Below are 27398 nucleotides of genomic sequence, written 5' to 3'. Positions count from 1 at the left end.
GTATTGGTTTTTAGTCCTACACATTTTGTTATAAAAGTAAGATTTAGTAGTTTTACTAAAAAATATTTTTTTTAAATTGAAATGTTTTTTTCTAAAAAAAGGATAATTTGAAAAAATAAGAAAACGTACTTTCCGAAAAAAAAAAACTGTAATTAAAGTACAACATTCTGTCAAAGTTATTAACCAAATTTAAATGTCATATTTCCTAAAAAAAAACCCCCATTCTATTTACTAAAAAAATAAATTTTTAACAAGAAAGGAAAGAAATCCGCTCACGATAGAAGCAGCCCCGATCACTAATGAGTGGGCTTTAGCAATCAATGGTCGCATAATTTTGTTCTGACTCGATTGTTATCTCTATGCTAATGTCCTAGGAGTCAATGGAGTGTTCTTATGTTATCAATATTATTTTCGTACTATTTACAGTACAAAAATTGGAATTTGTATTTTCCAAAACATTTTTTGAATAAAATTTTAAAAAATAAGTTCAAATTGTACTTACAGGGACCTTCACATTGGCTTAGAAGATTCTAGGTCAGAAATTTAAAAACTATTTTTAAATAAAAGTCACTTTTGATTATTGAGTTTTTTAAAATAACATTTTTTGAGCTCTAGCTTAGAAACTTGGGGTGTATATTTTTTTTATGTAAAGTTCCAATACCAATTGGTTATAGTACTGTTTTAATACGGCGCTACATGAATGAAATACGAAAAACATATTCTATTTTAAAGTCAACCATCGATTTTTGACTCATTTACCCTTTATTAGTGTTATGTGCGTTGTTGGTGGGTTGAATTAGAATGAGCTCCTGCTAAGCTGTGAACACATAATTTTCCATAACGATTTAATCATATTTCCATAGTTGAAAAGAATGGGCTAACTGCTATCAACTGATTTTGTGCTTTTTTTGTTTAGTGTTAAATGAGTCTGTGCCTCGATACCGAACCAGGTGTGTACGCATGGGGTAGGCTGGAGGGGATGAATCCCTCAACAAATCAAGGATTTTTTTTTATTTGTGGAGAAAATTTAATATATTTTTTTCCCCCAAAAATTTAACATATTTAATTATTATACAAAAAAAATTAATTTTTCGAGAAAGCTGTGGATTTTCGAACTTTTTTCGAAAAAAATTAATATTTGAAATTTTTGGATTTATTTTCAGAAAAATATTTTTTTATACTTATTTCTAAAAAAAAAATTAATATTGGAGATATAATTCTGCGGACGTCCCCGCAACCGTACACTACTTGAATGTAAAATCAGATTGTAAAGGTGCTATTTTCCACATTTTCAAGCTGCAGGTACACGCACAGAATGGGATATTCCATGTTTTTTTGTCAACACGGATGCAGATACCTTCAATCCATCACAAATGCATTTTTTTTATAATCATGTAAGTAGATATATCATGTATGTACTACGTACTTCTACCTCCGTAATTTAATACTTTTATTTTATGAGATGATTAAATATAGGTAACGGACGTCATTAGACGAATAAAAAAAAAAATGCTTATCCCGTTATTTCCACTTACAATTCATTTCCACTTTGACAAGTTAGATGAAAGATGAAAGCTTTAAGTGATTTATTAATAGCCATTTTTGTAATTTATTTCATTACTTTCATTCTTGAGGGGGAAATAACTGAGGCGGGATGTGTTTGTGGCCGTGGAAAGAAGGGGGAACATAAGTCAACCAAGAAACGGGAGAGTAAGTAATTAACAATATCTTCTAATGAATTTAAGGACAAAATGCCTTCCATCCTTTCATGAGTAAGAGAGGTGGATCGAAAACCGAATAGTGAATGGTTATGAGCCCAATGTCCGACCATGGATGGTGTTTTTGAATATTGAAGGAAGTGGTATTTGTGGAGGAGCTATTCTGAATAAGGAAACTAAATAATTATTCAATTCAAAAGGCTTATTTCTAGAATAAATATGACCCATGTTTTGTGAGGGTTTTTTACTAAAGCCCTATGAAATATCTTTGTACAATGTACTAGAGGGTTACAGATTCAAGTACAGCCCCAAGAACTAAATCTATATTCAGGTGCGTACACAGGATTATATGTAATGATTATATATATATTTTTTTAAATCCAGAAATATACATTTTTTATGAAAAAATATTTAAAAAATTAAATCTTTTCAAAAAAAAAATTTGAATTTTTTTTTTCAAATATTAAACTTACAGAAAATTATTACTTTTTGGAAAAAAGATTTCAAAAATGAATTGAAATTCCAATTACTAAATTTAATTAAAATATTAAACTTTCTAGTGAAAAGTAAAAATTCCTTTATTTTTTTTTTTATGGGAGGGATTATAGTCCTTCCAGTCCACCCCTGCGCACGCCCTTGTACGATAGAAAATAAAAAGTTGTTATATATTTTATTTGAAAGGCCATATTTGGGCCTATAAATGTCTAAAATCAAATACAGGCTCTAAACTATAGTTAAAATTATTGAATATTCCAACTTTTCCCAAAAAAATTGAATACAAAGGCCATCATTGACAGAAATATGTCTATATGCTCTTTGTATATATGAAGCAATTAATTTTCTTCTATTCTTGATTTATGTTTAAGATTGTTTTTATGCTGACGTATTACATATTATTACTATCCTTGTTTCACCTCTAGCACATTTGTACTTGCTTACATTTGGGGTCATTCATAAACTACTACTTTGTTCTTTAATAAGATTACTTTTACTGATCTCCCCCTCCCCCCTCCTGTGGAGTTTAGAATCACGTTTTTTTAAAGTTAAACTCTGGTGGCCTTTTTGAAAGAATGATGTTTTTTAGAAAAACAAAAATTTCTTTATATTTCTACAAAAGTGACGTTTCCTATTCTTATGACGTCATTTATGCCATCTGGGTTCAAATTTGCGTTTTTTAAAGTTAACCTAAGCTCCCACCCCTTCTTCTTGGTTATAAGCCTTACTTCCTCCGCTTACGCGGCTACGTGGTTTGTGAATGTCCCCTTCAAATGAATTTCTGAAGCCATTTGAAGGTTTAGTTCCCTTACCTTATAATCCGACTCTTAATAGTTCTGGATCATTAGCGCAGCTCACTGCTTTTGTGCAATGAATCCATGCACCTATGGAATAGAAACCAAGATCAACTTTAACAAATCCATTGTTACTGCATATTTGGGTCAGCATGATATTTCGAGAAGATTCTACAACAAGAAAAATATATTTCATATTGATGAAATTGTTATATATCCCAGTTATACACCATCTAATTTTCATGTAAGTAAATTTGATTAATAATAATAACGTCCTAGCAGAGGGTTAGACGGCGTTGCACGGGGCAAGGAGGGAGCGGGAAGTTACATTCACAATAGTCAATGTTGTTTCTTCTCAATACCTAGACCCCTTCAGTACGGGCAGGTATATTAATAAACCGCTAATATATTATATATTTATAAGATATATACTGTTATGAATTTAAAAAAATTAATGTGTTATGAACTTCAAATAACATACAATCATATATGCATGAAAAATATTTTCTAGATCAGAAGTCTATCTTTTATTTCTGTCGAAAATTTGTCAAATTGAAACCAAAATTGTGTCATACATGCAAAAACACAATAGTTTTAGAGAATTATGTCGTGGGAAAAATAAAAATCGATAACTCGTTCATTTTTGCAAATATTGCAAAAGTTTTGAAAAAAATCATGCAGAAATCTAAACTACCACATTATGCTGTTTGTGTCTAATATTTTATGTCCAAAATGCATCGTTTTGTGGTATTTCTTCTTTTTAAGAAAATGAAAATTGACTTTTGATGAAAAGGAGAAAAAAAAAAAAAACTCCAAAATTAATCAGGACATGACAGATATTTTGAGTTAAACATCAATTATAATGTATCATATTTATATGCCAACGAATTTACAAACTTTATTTTATCTACAAATCCAATACTCAATTAAAAATCTATTTTTTTGCACCTAATAAAAACGTATCTGTAAAATTATAGGTTAATAAAAATAGAAGGTTAGACCATCATGTAATCGTGCTTGCTAGAATTTTTTATCCGGTGTATTGAACTGATTGCTGGACAAGACAGACAGATTTGGACAAAACACACAACCACTCATAGTCTATGACATCACTATTGCTAGAATTTTCAATTTTATGTATCTTACCGACTGCTAGTCAAGAAAAAGAGATTTTGACAAAACACGCTACCATTCATTTACAATAACCTCAATATTAAAAGCGGGTTGGAAGTCAAACATTAGTCGTACACGCGTTATGGTATAACCTTGTATCTTTATTAACCTTGGTAGCACCGACATTATTTAAATCTGTCACTAACAACCTCAGATTTTTGAATTGTATGAGTGAGTAAATTTTTAGTTAACACTCGATAAGTAAATAATAATATATATATATATAATAATAATTGTCCGTGTACTTTGGATATAGAGTTTCAAAATATTCAACGCTCGTGGAAGACTGTATCTATTATTGTTGACACTCGGTCAGAGACCATTTTTTTCCGGTTTAGTCTTAAATATTTTTTTCAAGGCCAATTTCAAAATAGTTTCTATTAATTATATTAAATTGATGTACTATAATTTTCGTAGTAGCAAAAAACTAATGGATCAAAAATTTAAAAAAATTGTTGACTTTTGTATTTTTTATTTAAAAAATATAATTTTAATAGGATTGTATATAAGTTTCTTGAACTGAATATTAAGTTGCAACCCTCATTAACTAAAGCTCATCATTAAAAACTTTCTCATCGAAATTTCAGTCATTTAATAGGTAAAATGGTGTAAGAAATAATTGCTTTACCTCTCATAAAATATTGTTTGTTACGGAGTTTTGGGGAAGACATGGAAGAGATAGTTTTGCTTAAAATTGTCGTCATCTTTATACTCACATGAAAACCGTATTTGAACAATTTTGATCAGAATTATATTAAATTAAAAGAACATTTTTTTTAATGAAATGTCAAATTTGACCACTTTTCTCAATTTGAATCTTACACATTTTATCACTAATTTAAATCAAATATCCACACACAGATAGTTAAGATCTTATTAATTTTAATTGAGTAATAAAATAACTGATGCGTAGTTTAATTAAAATTTTTGAAGGTACATCCTTATTAATATAGATAGGGTTGCTCTTATTGTGTCCTTAAAAAAGACTTTTTATTTCCATTATCTCACCATTTCAATTAGTTCTATTAGTAAAAAAGTATTCCTGTACCAAAAATTGGGCCATTTGAGCAACGTTCAAAGGTGATCCTTTGCTCTTAAACTTTTAACTAAAATTGTTAATTTCTTAATATTTGCTGATGTAACTATTTTCAAGACAAATAATAAATGGAATAAAATAAAATGTTACCACTATCAAAAAGAGAATAATGCATCAAATTCATTTTGTAGATAAATTACCGGGTGCAACTTTGAAATCCAAACAATGAATACTTTTAACTTTAAAGAGATATATATTTCTAGCCTCTAGACATGTAACAAAAAAATATTTTAAGACCAGTTGTATTGCTATATTGCCTCATCTAACCTTTTATGTAGCCCCCCCCCCATCAGTTGAATTCCGGGACCATATTTCTTTTGGTAACAAATTGATAAAATTGTTCAATAATCTTTGGGCATCATTGGCAGTGCAGGCAGGACCACACTATCATCCAAGAAGTTAGACCAAACCCACGGGAGGAAGTGAGCCTCCACATTTTATTTGCTACATCAAGAAGCGTACGGATTTTCGTGCAAGTGTCATGTTCAGGCGCCATTTTCTTGATAACTGAAAAAGAGATAAACAAATGAGAATTATACAGAGTGTTATGAAAACTTGCCTATTTATTTAAGTCTGCCCCTGAAAAACTCACCAGAACCTCTCAATTAGCCTATAATTCATATTTCCACGTTGCATCCAGTACTTTGTAATTCAATGAATATTAAATTAACTAATTGATGATTAAAAAGGATGAAATATTGAAACTACAAAACTAATTACCCAATAGAAGTATTAGTATTGCCATAGAGTTTATTTATGCTCACAGACAAATTTGGTAACTTAATGTTATAAGAAACAATGTAAAATTTGCTTATATACAGTAAAACATTAATGAGTGGTGGACACCATTAAATATTAATTAAACTCAAAAACATTTTGTACAGTGAATCTTTATTATGAAGGGAACAAAGTGGAAGGGATAGACATGAAAGTCCATCGACGTCAATTTCTTTTCATTTCCCACTTAAGTCATAGATCCTTCTTCATATTTTTACTTCATACACTTACAGTTCTTAGTTCATCATTTATTTTAGAATACATTTTTCGTAAAAATCATCAATTGTTCTTCAAGAAAAATTAGGAGTCATTATGGCAAATAAAACCTTTATAATTGTAGGTCTGAATGAAGATGATTCCATTAAGATCCCAAATTCTTTTTTTTTTTTGCATACTCATTGCGTATGAGTAGGCTAAACTTAAAAAAAAAAAAGAGAAAATCAAGAAGTTTTTACTTTGAGAGATTCCCAAAAGGGCTCTCGTACACGAAAAATTCTAAAATTTCAGACACATTGTTTTTTGTCGAGATTAACACCCTGATTAAAACTGATCAAAATCGGTGATGTGATGATGTCGTGAGATTGTGTACACTTCATATGGAATGCCTCAAATGTTAAACAGAAAATAGCTATATTCATGCCTTATTTATTCTGATATAATATTATATGTTTGTCTTCGCAATCGACTGCTAATTATGTGTTCCACAACTTTGCTCATAGGAAAATTGTAAAAAAATGACTTTTATCCTTCAAAATTTACATATTAGAGATGAGTATATAATAACGGTTGGCCCAGTACATAATATAAGAAACTAAATTGGGCACTCAGTAGAGTGTCCAATATCCTCCAGAAATTAAATTGAGTTATGTATCCCAATTGGTTCCAAAGTGATTCATTTTTTATGTTGTCTGTTACCTTGACCTTTGACCTCTCAAAATTGAATGCATTCTTACTCTGACCATATATAACCTTCCTACCAACTTTGATCACAATTTATGCGTGACTTTTGTTATAATCCTGATGATTAACAAACAAACAAATAGGTGCAAATTATAACTTCGTTGGCGGAGGTACGAATGAATTTTATTTAAGGTATCTAGAGTCATATGAGCAAGAGAAGTAAAATATATATAAGGGCCACTCTAATGTAGGTATTGGATATAAAATATCTTATTTTAAATTGTTACATATCAATTTTTTACTATGGAAATAACCAAATGAAAATCCTTTTTCTTTTGCATCAGAATGACATTGCTCTACTCAAAGTTGACCGTCAAATACGATTCAATAAATATAGGATGTCCATATGCCTTCCAATGGAATCTATTAAAGACACAAAAATACATGCATATGTGTCTGGATGGGGGCTTCTACAAGGACAAAATTGTACTACAAATGACGAAGGACCTGTCAAACATCAACCATGTTCATTGCCTTTTATGTGGAAAGGTATGAAAATCACCCATACATAGATTTCTAATATTTATTTCATCAATGAAATATTTTAAGGCATCAAAATATCTAAATGTGTCCATACATTAACTCCAAGCTCAGGAAATCCAGAATGCAAAGATTATAAACAGTCTTTGAGTAACAACGAATTAACCAAAAATGAAGTAATATAACTTTAACGATTATATTTTCATTTTAGAATAATTAAGAATATTTATTTCTCCTATTAGGATCGAATTGAGCTCATTCATGAAGACGACACTAGGAGCGAGTGCTACTCAGAATCTCCTAAAGAATATGGCTGGTTTGTATAGTACTTATTATCTGTTTGTCTTGTCTTAATAACGAGTGATGTAAATACTGTGATTTTTTTAGCTGGCCTGGTTTTTTTTTTTTTGGAATTGGTAATCTTAAGAATAAATTTTCTTTTCCTTAGCAGTTTAATTCCTGTGTAGTGAACACATTTTTCCTAAATAAATTCAATTATATAGTAAAACCTGAACATTCGTGTGTACTCATAAAAGAAGAGCCCAACCCTGAGGATTTATCGCGGAATTATAATTGAAAGTCCCAGTTGGACTCTGAGTAGAATTGGAGATCGACATCAGAGTATTTTTAGCCAATTTCCTATTTTATTTCCTTCTCTCCTTCCTCCCATCTCACAGCTGATTGTAGCTGATCTAATGAAATGTCATGAACATTATAATATATCTCCTATAAAACATTCTTCAAATTGTCAGGGTTCCCATGTTGATTTTCAGTCTCTTTTTTTTAACATATCCCTTCTATACTGGATTTGTATCACTGTTAATAACATGTCATAGCTGTTAGCAAGATCGGTTTTAATGTGGGTAAGGTCTTGGGCAAAGGTAAATGTGCGTCCTGAAGGGTGTCCGCAGGGGGAGGGATGCAGGGGTTGTAGCCCCAAATTAAGAAATTTTTGATTCTTACTAGAAAATTTAATGTTACTTTTAATTTTCAAAAACTTTAATTGTCAGCGAATAAATATGGCTTTTTGAAATTTTTCTCCGAAAAATTAATATTTCAAATTTAATTTTAGAATTTTTTTCCAAAAATTGTAGTTTTTTCTACAGTTCTCTGGATTATTGAAATTTTGAAGAATAGCTTTAGATTTTTTTTTAAATTCCAAAAAAAATAATTTTTTATTAATATCTATGAATTTTTTAAATTTTTCTCCGAAAAATTTTATATTTGAAATTATTTTTCAAAAAAATTGATATTTGTAATTTAATTGTAGAATTTTTTTTCCATTTTATTTATGAGAATAGCTGTGGATTATTTAATTTTTTTCCAAAAAATTAATATTAGAATTTCTTTTTTTTCTTTTTTCCAGAAAAATTTTAATTTTTGGATTAATAAAAAAAGAAGGAAACTCCAAAAACCAAGCCTGCCCCAAAGAAAATAATATATATATATATAATCCTGCGGACGCCCCTGGGCCTTTTTTTAAAGTTGAATTTAATTTCGATATTTTTTTTAAAAGAAAAGTTTCAAATTTCACATCTTTGTTTTTAGACAGTCCAATGCAGGCCCCTTTTTTATTCTCAAAGTTTCATTTATGTATATGATTTGTACAAATTGCAATTTTGTACAAGTTATAACTTGTATGAGTAAACTGTACAAGTTAAAACTATAAATGAGGATGAAAAAAGAAGCTAATTTAGATAATGCAAAAAATTTATTTTCTTTTTGATGGTCCAAATTATTAATGATGTATATTTGGATATTTTTAAATAAAAATGACTAATGAATTAGTATTCTGCGGCACATAATAAAGTTCAAATGTACACAGATATTTTTGTTGTAAATACATAATAAATAAGTGATTTTAATAGATTAAACTAATATGATAGAATCAATGTTTCAACTTGAATAGAAATCGCAACTTCCACACAAATGCAGATAAAGGAAAATCCTATTTTTCAGATGAAAAATTGACTATATCCAGATTATTGGACACTTATATAGTAAATAGTTTTGAAATTCCCGACTTCGAGGCAACCAATGTTTGATTAAATTCTGTTTTTGACAAATCATCAAGGATTTTTAGCTTATCTTTTAGCCAAATTATTTTTAGGGGACCCTCCTGAAATATATCCATATTGATTGAAAAGCAATATGAAATGCATTTTTAAAAGAATGTTATAAACATAAGTGTAACAACATAAATGTTGGGGCCAGTTTATGATTTCTTAATATAAAAAGGAAGAGATCCTTATGCGAATTCTTCATTCTCATGAATTCCTATGGAGTTGATGCCAAAAAAGTTAAAACAAAGCTGACTTTATGCGGATTCTTCTTCGTGTTTCTTCTATGCAACTATTTTAGGAAGTAAACTTTGCTATCAGAGAGACAGTCGATATAAGAGTATTTTAATTATATCCAAATTTGACGCTATTTTCAATTTTGTTAAATCAACTATTAATAACTAATAATGACTAATTACTGATGACTTTTTTTTAGAAAACAAATCTGCATTCTTACGGGGTCAGAACATTTTTTTTCTTTCAAAAGAGACGATACTAAATTTTCCGGGGATACACCCGTTTTTCCAGTAAATTCACAATCTCACTGATTGAATTAAAGTGGGTATCAATGTCCCAAAATGTTCAAATATCATTTTTTTTAAATCAAAAAATGCAAACACTTAAACTTTTGACGAGTAGCCATTTTGCTTTGTTTGTATTTTTCAGCATTTTTTTAATAGATTTTACTACATTTCTCAAAACCCCGTTTACCCACCTCAATAATAATTTTCCTTTGAATAATTTTTTGGGTGGGACACTCTCCTCAAACTACTCCCAATATTTGATACCACTCAATACTTTTCTTAACAAAAACTTCACAATTTTTAAGTACAGTGGAATCTACGGAAGCAGGATATCAAAGGACCGACAAAATAATCGTGCTATAATATAAAACTACCTTATCCATAAAAAAATATATTTGTTTATAGGATGATAATTTTGTAGGAAGCAATTTCAATTTTGACCGAATATTTGGGATGATTATACAAAAACCATTTATTTGATCATTTTTTTATATGTAAGAGAACATTTTCTATACGTGTTTTGAAATATTAAAAAAGGATTCTCAGCCCAAATGTTGCACAAGGTAGGTATGTTACAAAAAACTTCCAATTGAATATTTTTTTTTTAAATTTGTTTTATCCTTTATTTGGAATATCCTTATTTTCTTTTTAAGTAATATCCTACAGCAAAATCGGGGATTTAATAATATATTTCGGTAAAACAGCACAACTTTCTTAAACACCAAGAAAATTTAATGAATTTTATAGGAATTACAGAATACAGTGTTGTGCAAAAGAGATTTCTTTTAAACACATGTATATGACGAGGAAAAAGGATATATACGATAAAGTACTTTCATATTGCGTAGTAATAAAGTTTGAAGGTGCCGATATCGGACTAAAATGTATGTCCTTTCATCAACAAAATGTTAAAAAACTTTGCAAAATCCTAGATCAATAAATAAAGTTTAACATCCATTATAACTTATATTTGATCCATAACACTTCATTTATGATTTTGAAGGCCATCTTGAGGAAACTTATTTTCCTGTAAATGGTGCGATTAAACAAATCAATGTATTGAATTTTTTATACACTCATTTAATTAATGAAAATCAAGGATTTCTATGGGGATCCCTCAAACACTTCTAGACTTCTGTGCACGCCTGCTGCAAGTTTTTTTCGCACCGTACCTCTGCATTTTGTAACATACCTTCAATTTGCCTTAATTTGGAGTGCAGCTATTGTATCAAATCCAAAATAAGCGTCTCATACACCTATGATTGTACTAAATTAAATAGCTAATTTGCACATATTCATAATAAGCATGTCTTCTGCTTAAATCATGTTCCTCTGTATAACCTTATCTACATTATATCTACCTTTAAATACATAGGTGTGCCACTTGCGTTAATGACGCCGTAGAAGGAGAACCAGGATTTTGTGGTCCAATTAAGAATAAAAAGAGAAAGGAAAGGCGAAAAAATTATGGGCGTCCTTCTTTCGACCAAAATTGGGGATGGTGTTCCAAAAATTGTATGCGACGGTAAAAAACATTTCAATTGATTTTTTCTCAGTGAATATCCTTTTTATAACACGGTTAGTGAACTGGGTATAAAGGAAACCCAAAGTAAAACATTTTTAATTACATGATAAACAGTTTTTAGCTATATATATTCCATCGATATAAAATGCTAAAAACACTTGTAATAATATATCACATAAAGAAAAAATAAATCCTTATTTTTTTAATAGTCTTAACGATATGAGTATAATAAGATATGATTTGTAATTAAAACAATAGTAAAAACATTAAATTTTTATTGTTGGTTAGAATTTTTTTTAAATATTCATTGCTTACGGGGAATTTTGGGAATCAAATTAGTACCCATCAGTTTTTGATGAGGTTCCATGTATGTATTATCTACAATGATAGCTACAATATTATAATTTTATAACTAATATTGTACTATGCATTAGTCCTCATATTGAAAAAAAATATTATCAAAGAAAACAAAGGAACGACTTTGAAATAAAACTATTAATTAAATCTCGATTAAAAATTGTTAAATATACGAATAAATCATAAAAAAGGTATTACCAAAACAAATAAAGAATTGTATATAATCAGATTTAATGCTTCAGGAGCAAAGGTGTTGGTGATACAATATAGATTCAAAAGAATAAGGACATAGTATTTTTATCAATTTTGGGGTGTACAATTTCCCAGCTCACTAACAGATTGTTGAAATGGACTAAATGTTCTTGATTAATTAAATAATTAATAAAGTATATCTTAACAACTAGACAAAAATAACCAAAAATGATTTTTCGGTAAATTATTTTCCATTTGTATCAACAAACAATTCTGATTAATCCTCTAAATTGAACATAGAGCAGCAAAAAAGCAGAAATTGGTTATTTCTTCTTTCTTGATTTTTGTCCAAGATTGATTTTGTGTTAACATATCTATAGAGCGTGTTCATGTGACGTCAACAAGGTTAATGTAGGCTATTTTGGGGCCTACACAGACAATTTTATGCACAATGAAACCCCTTTTTTCATTCATATTAAGGAAAATAGTTTAGTATTGGATATCAAAATGGCACCAACAAATAAAGGAATTTACTGGGTGGTCCATTACAATCTGAACACTTTGAATTTGAAAATGTAACAAGATATTATTTATAAATTAACGAAATAATTTCAAAAAAAATAGTACCATAAATATATGTGTGTCTGAACTTTCTTAATCATTAATGTAGCCTCCCTTAGCGGCAATGATTGCTTCTAGGCGGTGGAAGGTCTGGCACCCACTGCGGATATAGGTAATCCCCTCGACATGCACCCAAAAGGTGTAGTAAAGTGGATTTGCAACAGGGCTGTAGGGGTGGGAGCAAAAGTCCCCAAAAAGAGTTCAAAAGAGTCTTGCAAAGGAGGGATAGTTTTCTTCTATTGCTGGTGTCAAAAGTGGCCTCTACACCCTCACAAGGCTCTTTCCACCTACTTTTTTGATAACTCTATGGAGAGTCTTGTGTGAAACCCCGTGATATCTTGCATGGCCCCTCCAGGACTTGGGGGGATTGGTCTGGGATGTTTTCTTTAACTCTAACAGTTAAAGATTGACCTTTTTAGACACCTTCTTCCTTTCCAACATTTCAGACTTGTCGAGGGCGTAAACGGTGGTCCTGGAGACGTATAACCGCTTGGAGTACAATAATGGAAATACATCGATCACATTCAAGTGTCATTTTCTCGACATGATTGTAAGCTAGAGAGCTAAGGTTTACTTTGTTTTGAAACTAATTTTGTATGATTTAATATATCGAAATTTAATTTCTTTCAATCACTCAACCTTTATTAATTATTGAATTAGTAAGTGTTCAGATTTTAATGGACCACCTGGTATTCTCACGATAATATTGGATTTAATGACTCAAATGTATTCAAAATATGTTATTACATTGTTATACAATCTTATTTCCATATTGTTGATAAAAATAATTACTCTGATTGGAAATAATCAGATCTTCTCCTACTTTTCTCGTACCTAATCAATCAATAAAAAGTACAAGTTAAACATTTTGTAGGGATAGTCAGTACCTATTACTTTGATTTAACTAAAATATCATAGACATCAAGTAGTATTTAATTAAAGAGTTATTACTTTTTTATTCTTGAAGCCATTTATTGGAGTTTAATCGAGATTTATTGTCATATTATATTTTTTTTAAATATTAGTTTTGAGCCTCATAGATGTCGATGTTGTTTTTAATGTCAATGAAAGCGCTCTATTCTAATTCTATTTTTATTTCTCGTCTATTAATATCTTTTTACGTCTTATGATTTCATTTAGGAACTCTCGTAATGATAGAACAAATATTTTACAGGTAAGAAGCCTATATAAATTACTCTTAGTCATCAATTCTAAAATATATTTAATTGAATTCTGTTGCTACACATGTCCACCTCTTATGTTGACAATATTTGGTACACTGTATAAGTTTTCCCGCCATCATACATTTGAAATTCAATTATCAAAACCTTTTAATAACAAAGAAATAACTTCGCTAAATGAAGAGACATGAAAATTATATTATTGGATTAGGAGGAGTGGGACTAAGTGTCCATCCGTGGACTGAGGATAAGGCCGGAGGAGATCACATCTCATTATATAAAGTATTACGACTATAACTACGATGTGATCTCCTTCGGCCTGTTTGCTCAGTCTATGGATCGACTCCAAGTCCTTCTTTTCCCTCCCCTCCCCCTGTATCCTCCATAAGAGAGAAACTCATAACCTTATACACATAATGAGACCTTCCATCTACTTTCATGATCCTCCAAAGTACTAAAGTTTGTTTTTAACGGATTTTCTATTATTGAGAAAAAGGAAATTAAAATTAATTTAGGGGAAAAGTCTTTAAAACTTTTGAAAGATTATTTATATTTCTATAAATAGAGAGTCTTTTTTAAGCTATGCCTACATTTATAGTTCAGTTTGGGGGAGGCACAAGTCTAATTTATGAGGGAATTGAGTTGGAGACTCCGATTACGGACGAAAATTATTATAATATATGTGAATAAAACTTATTTATAATCTAAGGCTCACATTCAGTGTTCATAAAGCTGTTGTTTTTCTAAATGATTATTAATTATTGGTATTATTTATTATGTCCTTTTTATTTATTAAAGTTAAAACTAATTTATAAGTTTATTTTACAAATTTAAAATGTGTTCTATACGTACTTTATAGTCTATACAATCCCAATTCCAGTGCATCTCTAAAGTATATACCATTATGTAGCGTAGAGAATAGCCACTAGATATGCTAGTTCATTACTTAGTATTGTAAATAGTCAATACCAGGAGTGTAAAGTACAACGGCGCAGAAAAGAGATTGTGTGTAGTGTAGTTTCTCGGTGACGAGTCCATAAATTATGTTCAGAAACTTATGAATGAACTACCAATAGAAATAAGTCATAACCTCATCGTCACAATAAAAGAGTTAGAAATTGTTAAATTTTATTTGAAAGGTGCCATATCATGGCCAAATTATACAGATAATTCAAATGAAGATTTTAACAATAATAAACATTCTTGGTACATACCAAAGTTAATAGAAATGCAAGGTTATACGATAACGCATGTACGACCAATGTTTGACTACCACCACGCTTTTAATATTGATGTCAGAGTAGATGAGTGGTTGCATGTTTTGTCAAATCTGTTTTTCTTGCCCAACTGTCGGTACGATACATTAAATCGACAATTCTAGCAATAGTGACGTCATAAATTATGAGTGTTTGCGTATTTTGTCAAAATCTGTCTGTCTTGCCCAACAGCCGGCACAATACATCAGATTGAAAATTCTAGCAAACCGGATTACATTATGGTGTATTTCTATTAACCTTGGTATATACAAAATTATCGCAGAAGTTTGAATACAAGGCCTATTATTCACTAAAATGTGTCTATGTACAAAGGATTGGGCTGTACAGAGTTGGTGTGATAAATTGAGACTTTTCTTCACTTCAATCATATAAAAAAAAGGGTTGAAGTTTGTAATACGATTTAACTATTAAAGCAGAGACAAGAATAAGTAACTTTTATTCAATGTGTTTTCCCTACATATTGATGCAATTTTCAATCTTGTTCCTGAATCTCTTGTAAGCTGAGGCCACTTCGTTCATTTTTATGTTGGCATTAAACTTTTTAATACTGGCCATTAAAGATTTCAAGGCCTAGGACATACAACACCCCTACAAATAATAATCACAGGGCTTAGGTCGGAGCTATTAGAGGGTCAAAATGGTGGAAATTTGACTGGAGCAACGCCAACGTTCTCTTGGCTTTGTAAAAAGGGACTGAGTCCGGCACGAATGTGTATTATCTCCAAGAAGCAACTTGATTCGTCCAGGGGATCACGGTGAACTTTTTAAGAACAATACAGTAGACCTCAGAGTAGACTTTCTTTCCTGACTTGAAAAAGTAAGGAGTATGACTTCTCCATTGCAGATCTCACTCAAATACACAATAGAGCCCATCTTTTTCCATCATGATAGGGTGGATATCAGAGATGTCAGCTAATATTTACATATAATTGAACTTGTTGCTGGTTGCATGAAATGTAAAGATCTTTTTGCATCACTTAAAAATTGGATAAAGCCCCCTGTGTGTTTTAATGATGACAAGTCCTTCATACATTTTTCAAGCCTAATTGTCCTCATCTTGTTTGGGAGCAGATGCTTGAACCCTTTAGTCCTAGTTTTGCATTTTATATAATCCTTGATGGCTTTCTTGATCGTGGTTTGGCTCATATTGCTCCTCTTGTGCAGAGTTTTTATTGTGACTATCAGATTCTTGTCAATTTCCTTATTCTGGAGACAAATGTCTCGGTTAAGATTCGTCCATCTCTTTGGTTGCGTAGAGTCCTCGAGGAATTTCTCTCAGTCCTTTACAGTTAGTCCTCGATAGTTCACAGTTCAATACCTGAGCATGGGTGATGTTATACAGATATTATTTTGACAAACAAAACAACAATATATGGCGTAGAAAAAAGAAATCCATCATTTTTAAGGGATTTAAAAAAATATTAATATTTGTTTCCTTGGTGTCAATGAAAAGAGTGCTTACATTAAGGGGGAGCTCAACGAATTCCATTATTTTAGCTAAAGTTTCGAGAATGGAACGAAGCCAAAGTTGCTCGTGATTGCCTGTTACAATATCAGGACCATAAACACTATACAACTTTTCCGACGCCTGTCTTGCATTTTCGTCTTTATCGAAGACAAAATGTAAAATATAGTGTGTTTTCTCTTTGCCATATTTTTCATCTTTGACGCGCACTCGAGCAATACTGAGTGAAACAATTACAAAACTGTCTTATAAGTTTTTGTTAGTACGAAATCTTATTTTTCTAATACCATCTAGTCTACACTAAACGACACATTACTAAAGTCAGGTATTGGAAAATTAATGGTTTTTTTTTAGTTCACCGATTATTTAACTGTACTCAATACCAATTGGAAGTGATGCTAATGGACGGTATTTAGAAAGTATAAAAAAGACGCCGACCATGGTATCCCAGACAATTTGAAGGATGTTCCAAAGAGTGCAGTTTAGCTGTCACGAATTTTTATCAAATCAGCTCCAAGCTGCTGTGATTAAGGGATGAGGAGAAGGAAATATACACGGGCAAGAGGAAGAATTACTATGACGTCAATCCTCAATTCTCCTCTGAATCCAAAATATTACTGGGATTACTCTTTGTCTTTTATGTGCAAATACAAATGTTCATCTTGGTTTCATATATATCAATGAAAGCTTGTATGTAGTGTTAGATCAGTCTAAAAAAACAAAAACTAAAAAGACTGATACTTATCAGTCTGTAATCTTCGTTTTGTCTTGTGTTGGACTTAAAATAGCCTCGTTAATGTTTTCAGTCAGCACTTTCAAAATGCATCGTTTTGTGGCCTTTCTTTTTAAAAATTGACGTTTGATAAAAAAAAAGAGACAAAAAATTAAAAATTATTAAGGAAATGACAGATATATCAGTTAAACATCAATTTTTATATGTCAAATTTATATGTAATCGAATTTTCAGAGAACTTTATTTTCTTTTAAAATCCAAAATTTCATTGAAAGTTTTTTTTTTGTTTTTTTTTTTTTTTATTTTCTTTTTAAAATCCAAAATTTCATTGGGCCTGAAAAAACAAAATTGTAAGTTTAACCGATTTCTTATTTTCCGCATAATTTTTTTGATTTTGAATAAATTTAGAAAACATAGTTATTCGTATTTTATTTTTTGAGACGTCAGTCACTTTTTGATTTGTAATTCAACAACCTCTCTAGTCTCCTTGAGCTTCAAAAACAGATTTTGTGTTCCAATTATAGAATAAGCCCCCTTATATGACCCACTCCCCCCAAAAAAAAAAAAAAATTCGTCTTAGTGTGACCCTGTTTAAACTAGGTACCCATGCAAAATTTCAGCCTCCGAGGTTTAATGATGTAGGCACCCATAAAGGACCTACACACAGAAACAAAGTCCATTATATATATATATATACAGACATGCGACGAGGGATCAGCAATAAATTGTATTCCTGTCCTTTTGGAAACGGAGCATATGTATAGAATAACTTATTCCTTCATTTATTTATCAAAAAGATTAAATTATGATATAGCCATGACGTATCAAGTCAGAAGAAGGAACGTGAGCTAGGGGTAAAGTAAATAAAAAAATGGCCAGATCCTAGCTATTTCTTTATTTTGTTACTCTGTAGAGGACTGCTTAATGGTAAAATTGACTGTACCCATTAGAATAAGACTGAAAGGTGAGGGGGGATGTGGAGAGACTGATTAAGAATGCAGTTCCGGGACTGATCAAGCATTCCTTGCAGTAGACATCAAAAAGAGGGAACAGTAGAATTGAGTATTTTAATATTCCCTTTGGTAAATCAAATTTCACGTAAAACTAATGTATAAATTGATTGCAGGAAACTAGACTTTATGTGATGTCAAACAAATTATGTGAAAAAGCAGGAAAGGATATGAAAGTGGATACTAACGTTGAAATTTGTGCAGGTGAGAAATTACACTTGAATATTTAGAATCTAGATATAATCATTAGAATTAAAGATATATGAGTTGTCTTATTGATTAATAATCTTTGTTTGCTGATGTCTTTTAGGAAATAAAAAGGAACACAAAGGCTTTAAAAGTTATAAAAAGACATCTCGTGGATACGTTCGCTTAAAGTACCAAAGACAATTATCATCTGTGAGTCATTTTATGAATAGAACTGTTTTAAAATATGTCCTAGAAAACGGTCGTGGGTTGTTCTATTTGACAATCTGAACAGGGTTTTTTTAATTTTCCATAGTCCCTATCACTATTATTCCATTCTGGAGAAGTGGACATCTAAGTATAAAGTAATAACTAGTGAGTTTGCTCACTTTAAGACGGAGAGTAACAATGAGGGATTGCCTTTCTATTAAGCTTGGAGTAGAATTGATGATGGAAATCAGTGTTTTTTCTGACCACATTTCCTGGCTAGATGCGGAGTGGAATTTGTGTTTATTTCTTTGTTCTCATGGCTCCTTTCAGCTGATCCAATAAAGCATCATAGTAGCTAAGCTACTTTTATTTAAATCTTAAGAAGGGAATAATTGAGTATAAAGTATTAACTAGTGCGTGTGTGCTCATTTTAAGATGGCGAGTTAAAATGAGGATTTGCTAGGGAGTTATAATTATAAGAACTTATTGGACTCGGAATAGAATTGAGGATCAACATAGAAGTAATTTCAGCCTATATTTCCTTGATAGATAGGGAGTGGAATTTGTGTTTATTTTTTTCTTTTCATGGCTGGTTGCAGCTGATCTAATATACACATCTTCTCTCAAATATTCTTCAAATTGTCATGATTACAACCATTATACTTTGGTGGGATGGGAGGGGGAGGGGGAGAGTGTCTTTGTTTTTATAGAATTTAAAAAAGAAATCCAAAAACAATACATACCAACAGAAAATTAAATTTTTGGAAAAAAAATATCCAAAATCCACAGCCATTGACAAAAAATTTCAAGAATCTTTAGTTACTGACAGAAAATTAAATTTAAAAAAAAAAAAATAATTAAAAAATACAATTTCCAACATTAAATTTTTGGAAAAAAATTCAAAAATCTATAGTAAGTTACATAAAAATTTAATTTAAATAAAAATTTTAAATATTAAATTTCTTAGAAAAAAATTTCAAAAAATCTTGGCTATTCATAAAATTAAATTTTTTCGAAAAAAATTTCAAATATTAAATTTTTTGCTCTGCTGTATAATTTGCCCAAATGACAAAAAAATTATATTAAAAGGCAAAAATAGCTTTATTTGGGGGGGGGGCAATAGCCCCTCTAACCCACCCCCCGCATACTCCCCTGGTTACTTTCCACTTTTCTGATGAGCATACTCACATTACTCAGAACTAATATGTGTTGAAGGGATTACTTAGGAGTGCAAGGAAAAGGCAGGAACGAAACGTTTGCTAATACCCTCGTTAACATCAGCTGCCTGTTACATAATTTTAAGGGGATTCAATGAATTACTACTATAAAAAGAAGCTTTTACATTTAAAAAAGTTTTAATGCAGTGAAAATATTATTATTATAATTAAATAAAAATAAAATGTATCTTATTATGCCATATAAAGCAACCTACACCAAAGATAGGCTAAAGTTCTTCTTTCAGACGGAGATGTTTACACCACGATGATCTATTAAAGAATGAACAATAATGAAAAAAACACGCAACCCACCGTTTTTCCTTTTCTAATTTCGAAACTAAGTTTTTTCTCTGCAAAATCCTTTTCTTACTGATATGTTCGCTCCTCAAGAATAAGCTTTGGGCAATTAAAAAAAAAAACACTCTTCAGATTGCAAATAACAACAACGAAAACTCGCACGCTAAAAAATTTACTCCCCTATTTCTAATAGTCATTTCAACCCTTGACATCTTATTTCTTCCTTTCTAGAAATTTTACTTTGGGGGAAGCGATAGCTGTACAGGCGATTCCGGTGGACCACTTTATACATGGAAGAAAAGATATGCTGTGCTCATAGGAATTGTGAGCCGTGGTTACGGATGTGCACTCTATAATCAAGCGGGTGTATATGCAAGGTGATTTAATTATTTTGAAGGATTGTTTCCAGCTCCCAAAGTTTTAGTGACAATCAAAATAGTGCTGTGTAACTTAAATGTGAAGTAGTCTATGAAGAAAAAAATTGTGTGAGAGAAAAAAAAATTTAATCGATTTTTTTTTTTTTTCATATCTGGATTTGACTGGATGACCTCAAAATATCCTACTATCTAATTTTAACTCTTATTTACAAAAATAGACAGTAAATTAACTATTACAACAAAAAGGATCCACTATTTTTCTCTAATTAACCTACTTTTTTCATTTCTAATTGATCTGAAACAAAATTTCACATGGATTTTAAGTATCCAATCTTTCCATTTAATTCCTATATAATAAAACTTTTTGGGATCAAATAGTGTATCTAAATTAGAGATAATAAATTATTGATCTTCTTAGGATTCCCGGTAATCAATAATATTGATAATCCTGAAAAAATGATCGCTAATTATAGACACAAATATGAATATATTTAAAATATTTAAGTATTTAAATTCTTTAAATTTACATTTTTGCGTAATAATAGCAAAGAATCTCCTAGTCGAAAAAGTCGAAAAGTTGGTAGAATAGTTAAAACTGTGTTGTTTTTTTAAATATACAAGGACTTTAACTGCATTCAAGTGCATATTTTGGTCATACAAAGCTTTTTTTCACTACTTTATCATTGCAAAATGAATTATCATTTACTATACGAACATTTTTTTATTTGATAATTCCTTAAGCTTTTCTCGATAAGTATGGCCTTTTTGAATTTTATGTTTGTTCTCGAACAATTTGAACAGTTTCTGTTACTTATTGATTACGAGACTCGTTTTCACTTGAATAAAGTAGTTCTCACCAACTCAATTGCAAGATTGACAACTTTTGTTTGATTAATGACAACATCAAAATCATCCTTTCTTTTTGAGTCAAATATTTGGAATAATTATAATACTAGAGTCAATACATTTCCTGGGAATCGCCCAAAAATCGAAAATAGCGAAACATTAGTGTATATAAAGGATATTTTTTTCTGTTTTTAACAAGATTTATTGGATAATTTCCATATTATTTAATAAAAATATCAATAGTAATGCAATTTATAACGACAGTTGTAACTTGTACACCACTTATTTATATTTCCCGAAACATTCAATAATTAATTATACGAAAATGTTTTTTTTTTTAACTTTTAAGTAGAATAAACTTATATGTAGATATAATGGAATCAACTATATACATGTGTTCTCAATCAAACAACGTTATTTGCCATACATTTCATATAAATAAATCAAATGTATAATGAAGTCATCTGTTGACAATCAATTCGAGGTATACAATATAGCTGAGAAAAGTAGAGATGTTCTACCGCAATGCAAAAAAAAAGAAGGAACTGGGCCCATGAAGTTCAAAATATTCTATATTATTCTAATAGTTTGGCCATTTTTACCGTGGAGCTTTTTCTAGGAAATAAATACGGAATCTGTTCTAATAAAAATATTTCTAATCCTCGTATTTTAAAGAAAATAATCTAGAACATAGTACTTTTTTTTACCTTCTTTAAGTATGGGACCTAGGCAGAGCCGGTTTTTACTCAAAGCATAGACAAAATACAGGGTCTTATTTTATATTATCGAGATGACATTTACAAAGGTGGGCCGCAAAACGTGGACTGTCCATTTTTTTTATTAATATAGGAAGGTCTGGTGTTTATTTTTGTCATTCATGTTTTTCCACCCTTTGTTTATAAACAAACAGTAATAAATATTTCGTCATCTCGCCATCATGATTGAGGAAGAAGCCAAAAGTGAGCAATTTTCGGATCTCCTAAATGCTGAAGTTGAAGTGAGGAGGATTATAATTAAGAAATGTGAGCCCTTCATCCCCGGATTTGAACCCACTGTACTTTGATGTAGGAAAGGAAACCCCAACAAAACTCCACGCTCAAATTTGGACTCACTGAAGACAGCCATTGTGCGTGGGGCATCTTGTCTAAGGAATTTTGTCATCAACTCTTGTAAAACCTTCCCGTGACGTTTAAAGGCTGTTATTTATGCTGAATGTGGCCATATTAAGTGATCAAGTTTGCAAAGGCATTGTTTACAAGTTTTGTAAATAATTTTTTTTTTTTGTTATTATTCAAAATGAAAAAATATTGAAGTATTTATAAGCACTCCACGTTTTGCTACCTAGCCCTGTATTTATTTATTTATTATTATTTTTATTTGTTAAACTTTGCTAATACTTTTTACAGCTGTGGTTAAATGACCTTTTTTAATTTTAAATTTTTTTTTCCAATTTAAAATTTTTGGTATGCACTCGCATCAATATCTTTAAAAAAATTTATCATGCAGAAGACCCTTATTTTTTAAATTCAAGCATGGGAAGAAAGCGAGTTCTCTAACCCCTCAATCGCCTACAATGAAGTATACGTACTCAATAAAAACAATTTTTACTTTAAAATGAACTTTCAACTTTGTTTTCATTACAGAATATCTGCAAAGTTGAGCTGGATCAAAGATATTATAAAGGATGGAGACTGTACAGCATCGGATAGGAGCAAAAATTTACGCAAATTGAGGAAACGAGGAAGACGCAAAAAAAGTCGTAGTAGATCTTTGCAAGATTAAGTGTTGTTCTGCATTCTACATTTATGTTTATCCTATAACAGTATACATTCTTATTTGAATCCACACGTCAGAAATAACTTTTATTAAATCAAAAATTGATGAGATGGGATTTATACATTATTATATTCTCGAATTATAAGTTTAGAACAATGAATAATATTTCCTCCACACGGACTAATTAATCATACTGCAGTACCCGCTATAAAATTGAAACACAATGAAACTTTATTTATTCTAATATCAACATAAAATAGATATTTTACATAAAAAGACCGTCGTTATAAAGATGAATGGATACGCATTATAACATAATAAATAAAAAAATAGTTTATATTAGCATTTAGAATCAATTGCCGTGTCTTTTGGAGGTTTAGTTCCTGACATGGAGTAAAGAATGGTAGAGCCTAATACCAGAGCTCCACCCATCATAAATTGACCATCAATAACCAAATCGTGGAGAAGTAAGTATGATATAAGCGAAGAAAGAACGATTGAGATAGATGTGGCAAAACCTTTTTGGATATTATCGGTATATTTTACGACAGCAGCTACTATAATACCTCCGGCGCCTTGTATGCATATTATAGCCCAAACGACAGCATCAAAATTTTTAAATTGATCCCCCAATAGGAAAAAATTTGTTCCTTCTTGAATCAATACTCCGATAAATCCAAAAGTAAGTGAAAATATTGCTAGATGAAAGAAATAAAACATGAATAATTGATAAATATATTGTGGGAGAGCATTCACAGACCACATGAACAAAAAATAATATGCACGCTAAAAGGTTTGTAAAGGATTTAAATAATTATCTCATTATCATGACGAATTTTCGCTTCTCTAAATATAATTTGCAGTGCCCACAAAGGATTAATCAGAATAAATTGTTTATAGAAATTGACAATAGTTATTTGTTCATGAATACAAGGAGTGAGGGTCAAATTGTCGTATCTCAAAATTTACAAATATACACAGGGGTGTCCGCAGGGGCTATAGTCCTCCCCAAATTAAGGATTGTTTTCTTTTTACTAAAAAATTTCAGAATTGAAATAAATTTAAAAAAAATAATATTTGAAATTTAATTTTGTAAGTACAAAGTTAATTCAGGGAAACTACAAATCATTGAGTGAATCTTAGACTGTGCACGATATTTTTGATTAATAAAACAAATAGTAAGATTGTAAGAAAAGCTCAGTTTTTGACTAATAGAATCATCATATTTGGGACAACATCAAACTATGTCAAATTCAGTTTTTTTATTTTCCTCAGCAGAAATGTAGATGGGGTGGGAGGGGGAGGGGGGAGGTGTACAATATTAAGCCAAATACAGAACTGTCTAATCTAGATGCATCTTACCCAATTGCAAATTACGGATGACAATTGAACATTGAGCTCCGGTCTTGATTAATTTTTCATAGTAAACCCCTGCAAAAGGTGAAGAAATACATGCAAATAAGACACAGGCTAGACCAATAGCCCAGGATTTTTCATGGGAATCCTCTGTTGGTTTGGTAGATTTGCCATCCTTGGATATTCAATATTAATTATTATTTGCACTTAAATCTCATATTATTAGTTTGGGAAAAAAGTAATTTCGTATTCTCCACCCTTTTTTGAAACTAAATATATCTTCTTCATAATTGGTAACATTGGATCATAAGATAAGATGTTTGTAAAGGAGTGTGTGTATACTACAAATGCTTTTTAGACATTATTGCGCTTGGGCAGTTCAGTTGTGAATTATCGTGCGTCTAGTATGGAGATATCAAAGGAAAAAATTTGCGATATTTTACATTTATAATATCTGATAGGGAAAAATGCGTCGAAAGCAACCATGAAAATTTTCAATGAATACAGGAACGATACTCGTTGGTTCGTTTTGTACAATTATAGTTCGAGCGAATCCCCCTTCCCACTCAATTCTGCCCTTCAATGTGAAGAATTTGACCGTTTGAAGCTGGCGATCGAAAAGAAGTGGCGAACATTGGGAAATAGGATACATCAAGATTATGTTTGGCCGTACACATCTTTGATAGCGCCCCAGAAGCTCTGAGAGCTCGAATGGGAAGTTCTTATGGCTCCAGCCAAACGTCCAGAACTGGCCATGTTCCTGTCTATGGGCAACGCGCTTGGGTGCACAAATTTGGCCTGTAAGTATTGGTTGTCCGAGTTTTTTTTTGCCAATAGGGACAAAACTTTTACGAGAAGGGTATTATGAAGTTAAAATTATCGTTAGGAACCATTTATCCAATAGAACAGAGCCTACTTGGCTTAAATTGAATGACTGTAACACTTTTTATAAAGCCTTAAAATAAAGTGAAAAATACTAAATTACTTTTTCCTCAACCAATTATAATCCCTGATACACACTTGAACTAATATAACTCCAACCATCAAAGAAATCAAAGCCACCCATTTATTCTTATTTATACGTGTTCCAAGGATGCAAATTGATATTAAGCTTGTTGTTATGATTTTTAATTGGTAGGTGATCTATGTCATTATCATAAATTCATTGGTTTATACACTATGTAGTTAAACAAATCTTACTTGGAACGTAGCAGCATCAAGATTTGAAAGAGCAATGAAAACGAGATTGTTTTGAATTAAATAAAGAGCTCCAGGTATAATTAGCTTAATTGTTTCCTTTGGATTAAATATAATTTCCTTCTTGATGGCTGACCATGTTAATCTAACGCTAAATTCTGGAAAGAAAGAAAAAAGATTAATATTTTTTATCATACCTAGTCAAAACATTAGTTAGTGGAGCTCAAAGTTCTTGTGCGATAGTGGAGGCGGGCTGATTGATTTGAATAACGAAATAACATCGCTCAAATTTTTGCTCATGTATATAAATTTGTATTTCTTTTTCCGTTTCTGCATCTTATGAGTAACATCAAAAAATATAAAAGTTAATGTTCTATGCTGTATCTATGGCGCTTTGCTCTTTTTTGTTTGAAATTTTTTCCTCTCATGTAGGTGGCCACTCTAAGAAGACTCAGACAACAGTTCCCTCAGAGACACCGCCAGCTCCTTCGAATATTGGAAGATAACCCTTTTTTTTAACGAACTTTCCCAACTAAAATACGATTTTCATATATTTGTATAAAGTAAATTGACGTAAGATCTCAAAATCTCATGCAAACATAAGTTCAAAAACTTGAGAGCCCTGTCTTCAAGCTGAAACTAATTATAAGGCTTAACTGGATGATAGGGAACGAGACCTCATAATAACATATCCCCTAACCCAGTGGTTCCCAAACTTTTTGTGCCCAAGGCACATATCTATTTTAATTAAACCAATTATTTGGACCCCCCTGTTTCCTCTTTTTAATAGTTAAATTGATGTTGAAAACTCACGATTTTGTTTGTAAAAGAGAATAAGTAGAAGTCCAGTTTTCAAAATTTCGGAGTAAAACACTGCAAGAGTGGATGAATAATGATTGTAGAGTCTGGAATACCTCATTAAGAGAACACCAGATGATGTTTGAACTATTAATAGACATAAAACTGAGATTCGAATCGCCAAAGTGTAGGATGAGTTTGTAGTATACATCCTTAGACATCAGAACGGATACTAAGTGAAGAACGAACTACTATTTTTCACTAGATAAACAATTTTAAACTGTTCATTGCAAAAATTTGAAAATATATAGGAAGAAAAGAGGACCTTATTGATTCAAATTTTTACTTAACACTATGTAGACAATTAATTAAAATAGATATTCATGAAAAATAAACAGGAATTGTCACCTGGTCATGAATTGTTTCTATGATTATTTGTAAATACATCTGTGAATTATTAAAATTAAAAATTAGTTTGATCTCTCTCAAAATGGAGCTGGAAGAACATTTGTATACTTTGATTATTGTCAATTTATAATAACAAAATATTATGATTAATCCTTTGCAAATTCTACTTAGGGTAACAAAAATTCGCCATGACAATGCAATAAATGGAAATAGAAATTAACTATAGGGTTGTAAATCCTAAGCACTTTTAGCACACGAGTGCTTTATTATCTAAAATGTCTTGTTATCATTA

General features: G+C 30.7%; 2 protein-coding genes across 3 annotated transcripts; one reads left to right on the top strand and one right to left on the bottom strand.

The window, feature by feature from the left end:
• Positions 1–1535: 1535 nt before the first annotated feature.
• On the top strand, positions 1536–23510 carry LOC121129525 (uncharacterized). The gene is made up of 12 exons (XM_071893452.1): positions 1536–1710; positions 1778–1861; positions 3048–3251; positions 7298–7502; positions 7563–7669; positions 7736–7809; positions 11453–11602; positions 13913–13946; positions 18555–18642; positions 18749–18837; positions 20580–20725; positions 23215–23510. The coding sequence occupies exons 3-12, from the start codon at positions 3084–3086 to the stop codon at positions 23351–23353; spliced, it is 1200 nt and encodes a 399-aa protein (XP_071749553.1). The 5' UTR covers positions 1536–1710; positions 1778–1861; positions 3048–3083; the 3' UTR covers positions 23354–23510.
• A 45-nt stretch (positions 23511–23555) lies between these two features.
• LOC121129526 (UDP-N-acetylglucosamine transporter) lies at positions 23556–27060 on the bottom strand. Of its 2 annotated transcripts, XM_040725249.2 has the most exons (5): positions 26714–27060; positions 25904–26058; positions 25724–25846; positions 24710–24878; positions 23556–24045 (listed from the first exon to the last, which is right to left on the bottom strand). In XM_040725249.2, the coding sequence occupies exons 1-5, from the start codon at positions 26907–26909 to the stop codon at positions 23687–23689; spliced, it is 1002 nt and encodes a 333-aa protein (XP_040581183.1). In that variant the 5' UTR covers positions 26910–27060; the 3' UTR covers positions 23556–23686. The 2 variants fall into 2 exon arrangements, with proteins under 2 accessions (XP_040581183.1, XP_040581184.1); XM_040725250.2 differs by lacking the exon at positions 25724–25846.
• Between the last annotated feature and the right edge of the window lie 338 nt (positions 27061–27398).

The sequence above is a fragment of the Lepeophtheirus salmonis genome, chromosome 14 (genome assembly GCF_016086655.4).
Source record: "Lepeophtheirus salmonis chromosome 14, UVic_Lsal_1.4, whole genome shotgun sequence".
Lineage (NCBI taxonomy): Eukaryota > Metazoa > Arthropoda > Copepoda > Siphonostomatoida > Caligidae > Lepeophtheirus > Lepeophtheirus salmonis.
The sequence above is the reverse complement of the archived record's forward strand: the minus strand, read 5'-3'. Positions and strand labels throughout refer to the sequence as shown.

Excerpts from the sequence above, each read along its gene's own strand:
- LOC121129525 (XM_071893452.1), top strand. The coding sequence starts at position 3,084 with ATGAATCCATGCACCTATGGAATAGAAACCAAGATCAACTTTAACAAA. Across the intron at positions 11,603-13,912 it reads TCCAAAAATTGTATGCGACG|GAACTCTCGTAATGATAGAA; the intron begins GTAAAAAACATT and ends GATTTCATTTAG. Across the intron at positions 18,643-18,748 it reads TAACGTTGAAATTTGTGCAG|GAAATAAAAAGGAACACAAA; the intron begins GTGAGAAATTAC and ends GATGTCTTTTAG.
- LOC121129526 (XM_040725249.2), bottom strand. The coding sequence starts at position 26,909 with ATGTATACTACAAACTCATCCTACACTTTGGCGATTCGAATCTCAGTT. Across the intron at positions 26,059-26,713 it reads TCTCTTTTACAAACAAAATC|AATTTAGCGTTAGATTAACA; the intron begins GTGAGTTTTCAA and ends CTTTCTTTCCAG. Across the intron at positions 25,847-25,903 it reads TTGATGCTGCTACGTTCCAA|ATCACCTACCAATTAAAAAT; the intron begins GTAAGATTTGTT and ends ATAATGACATAG.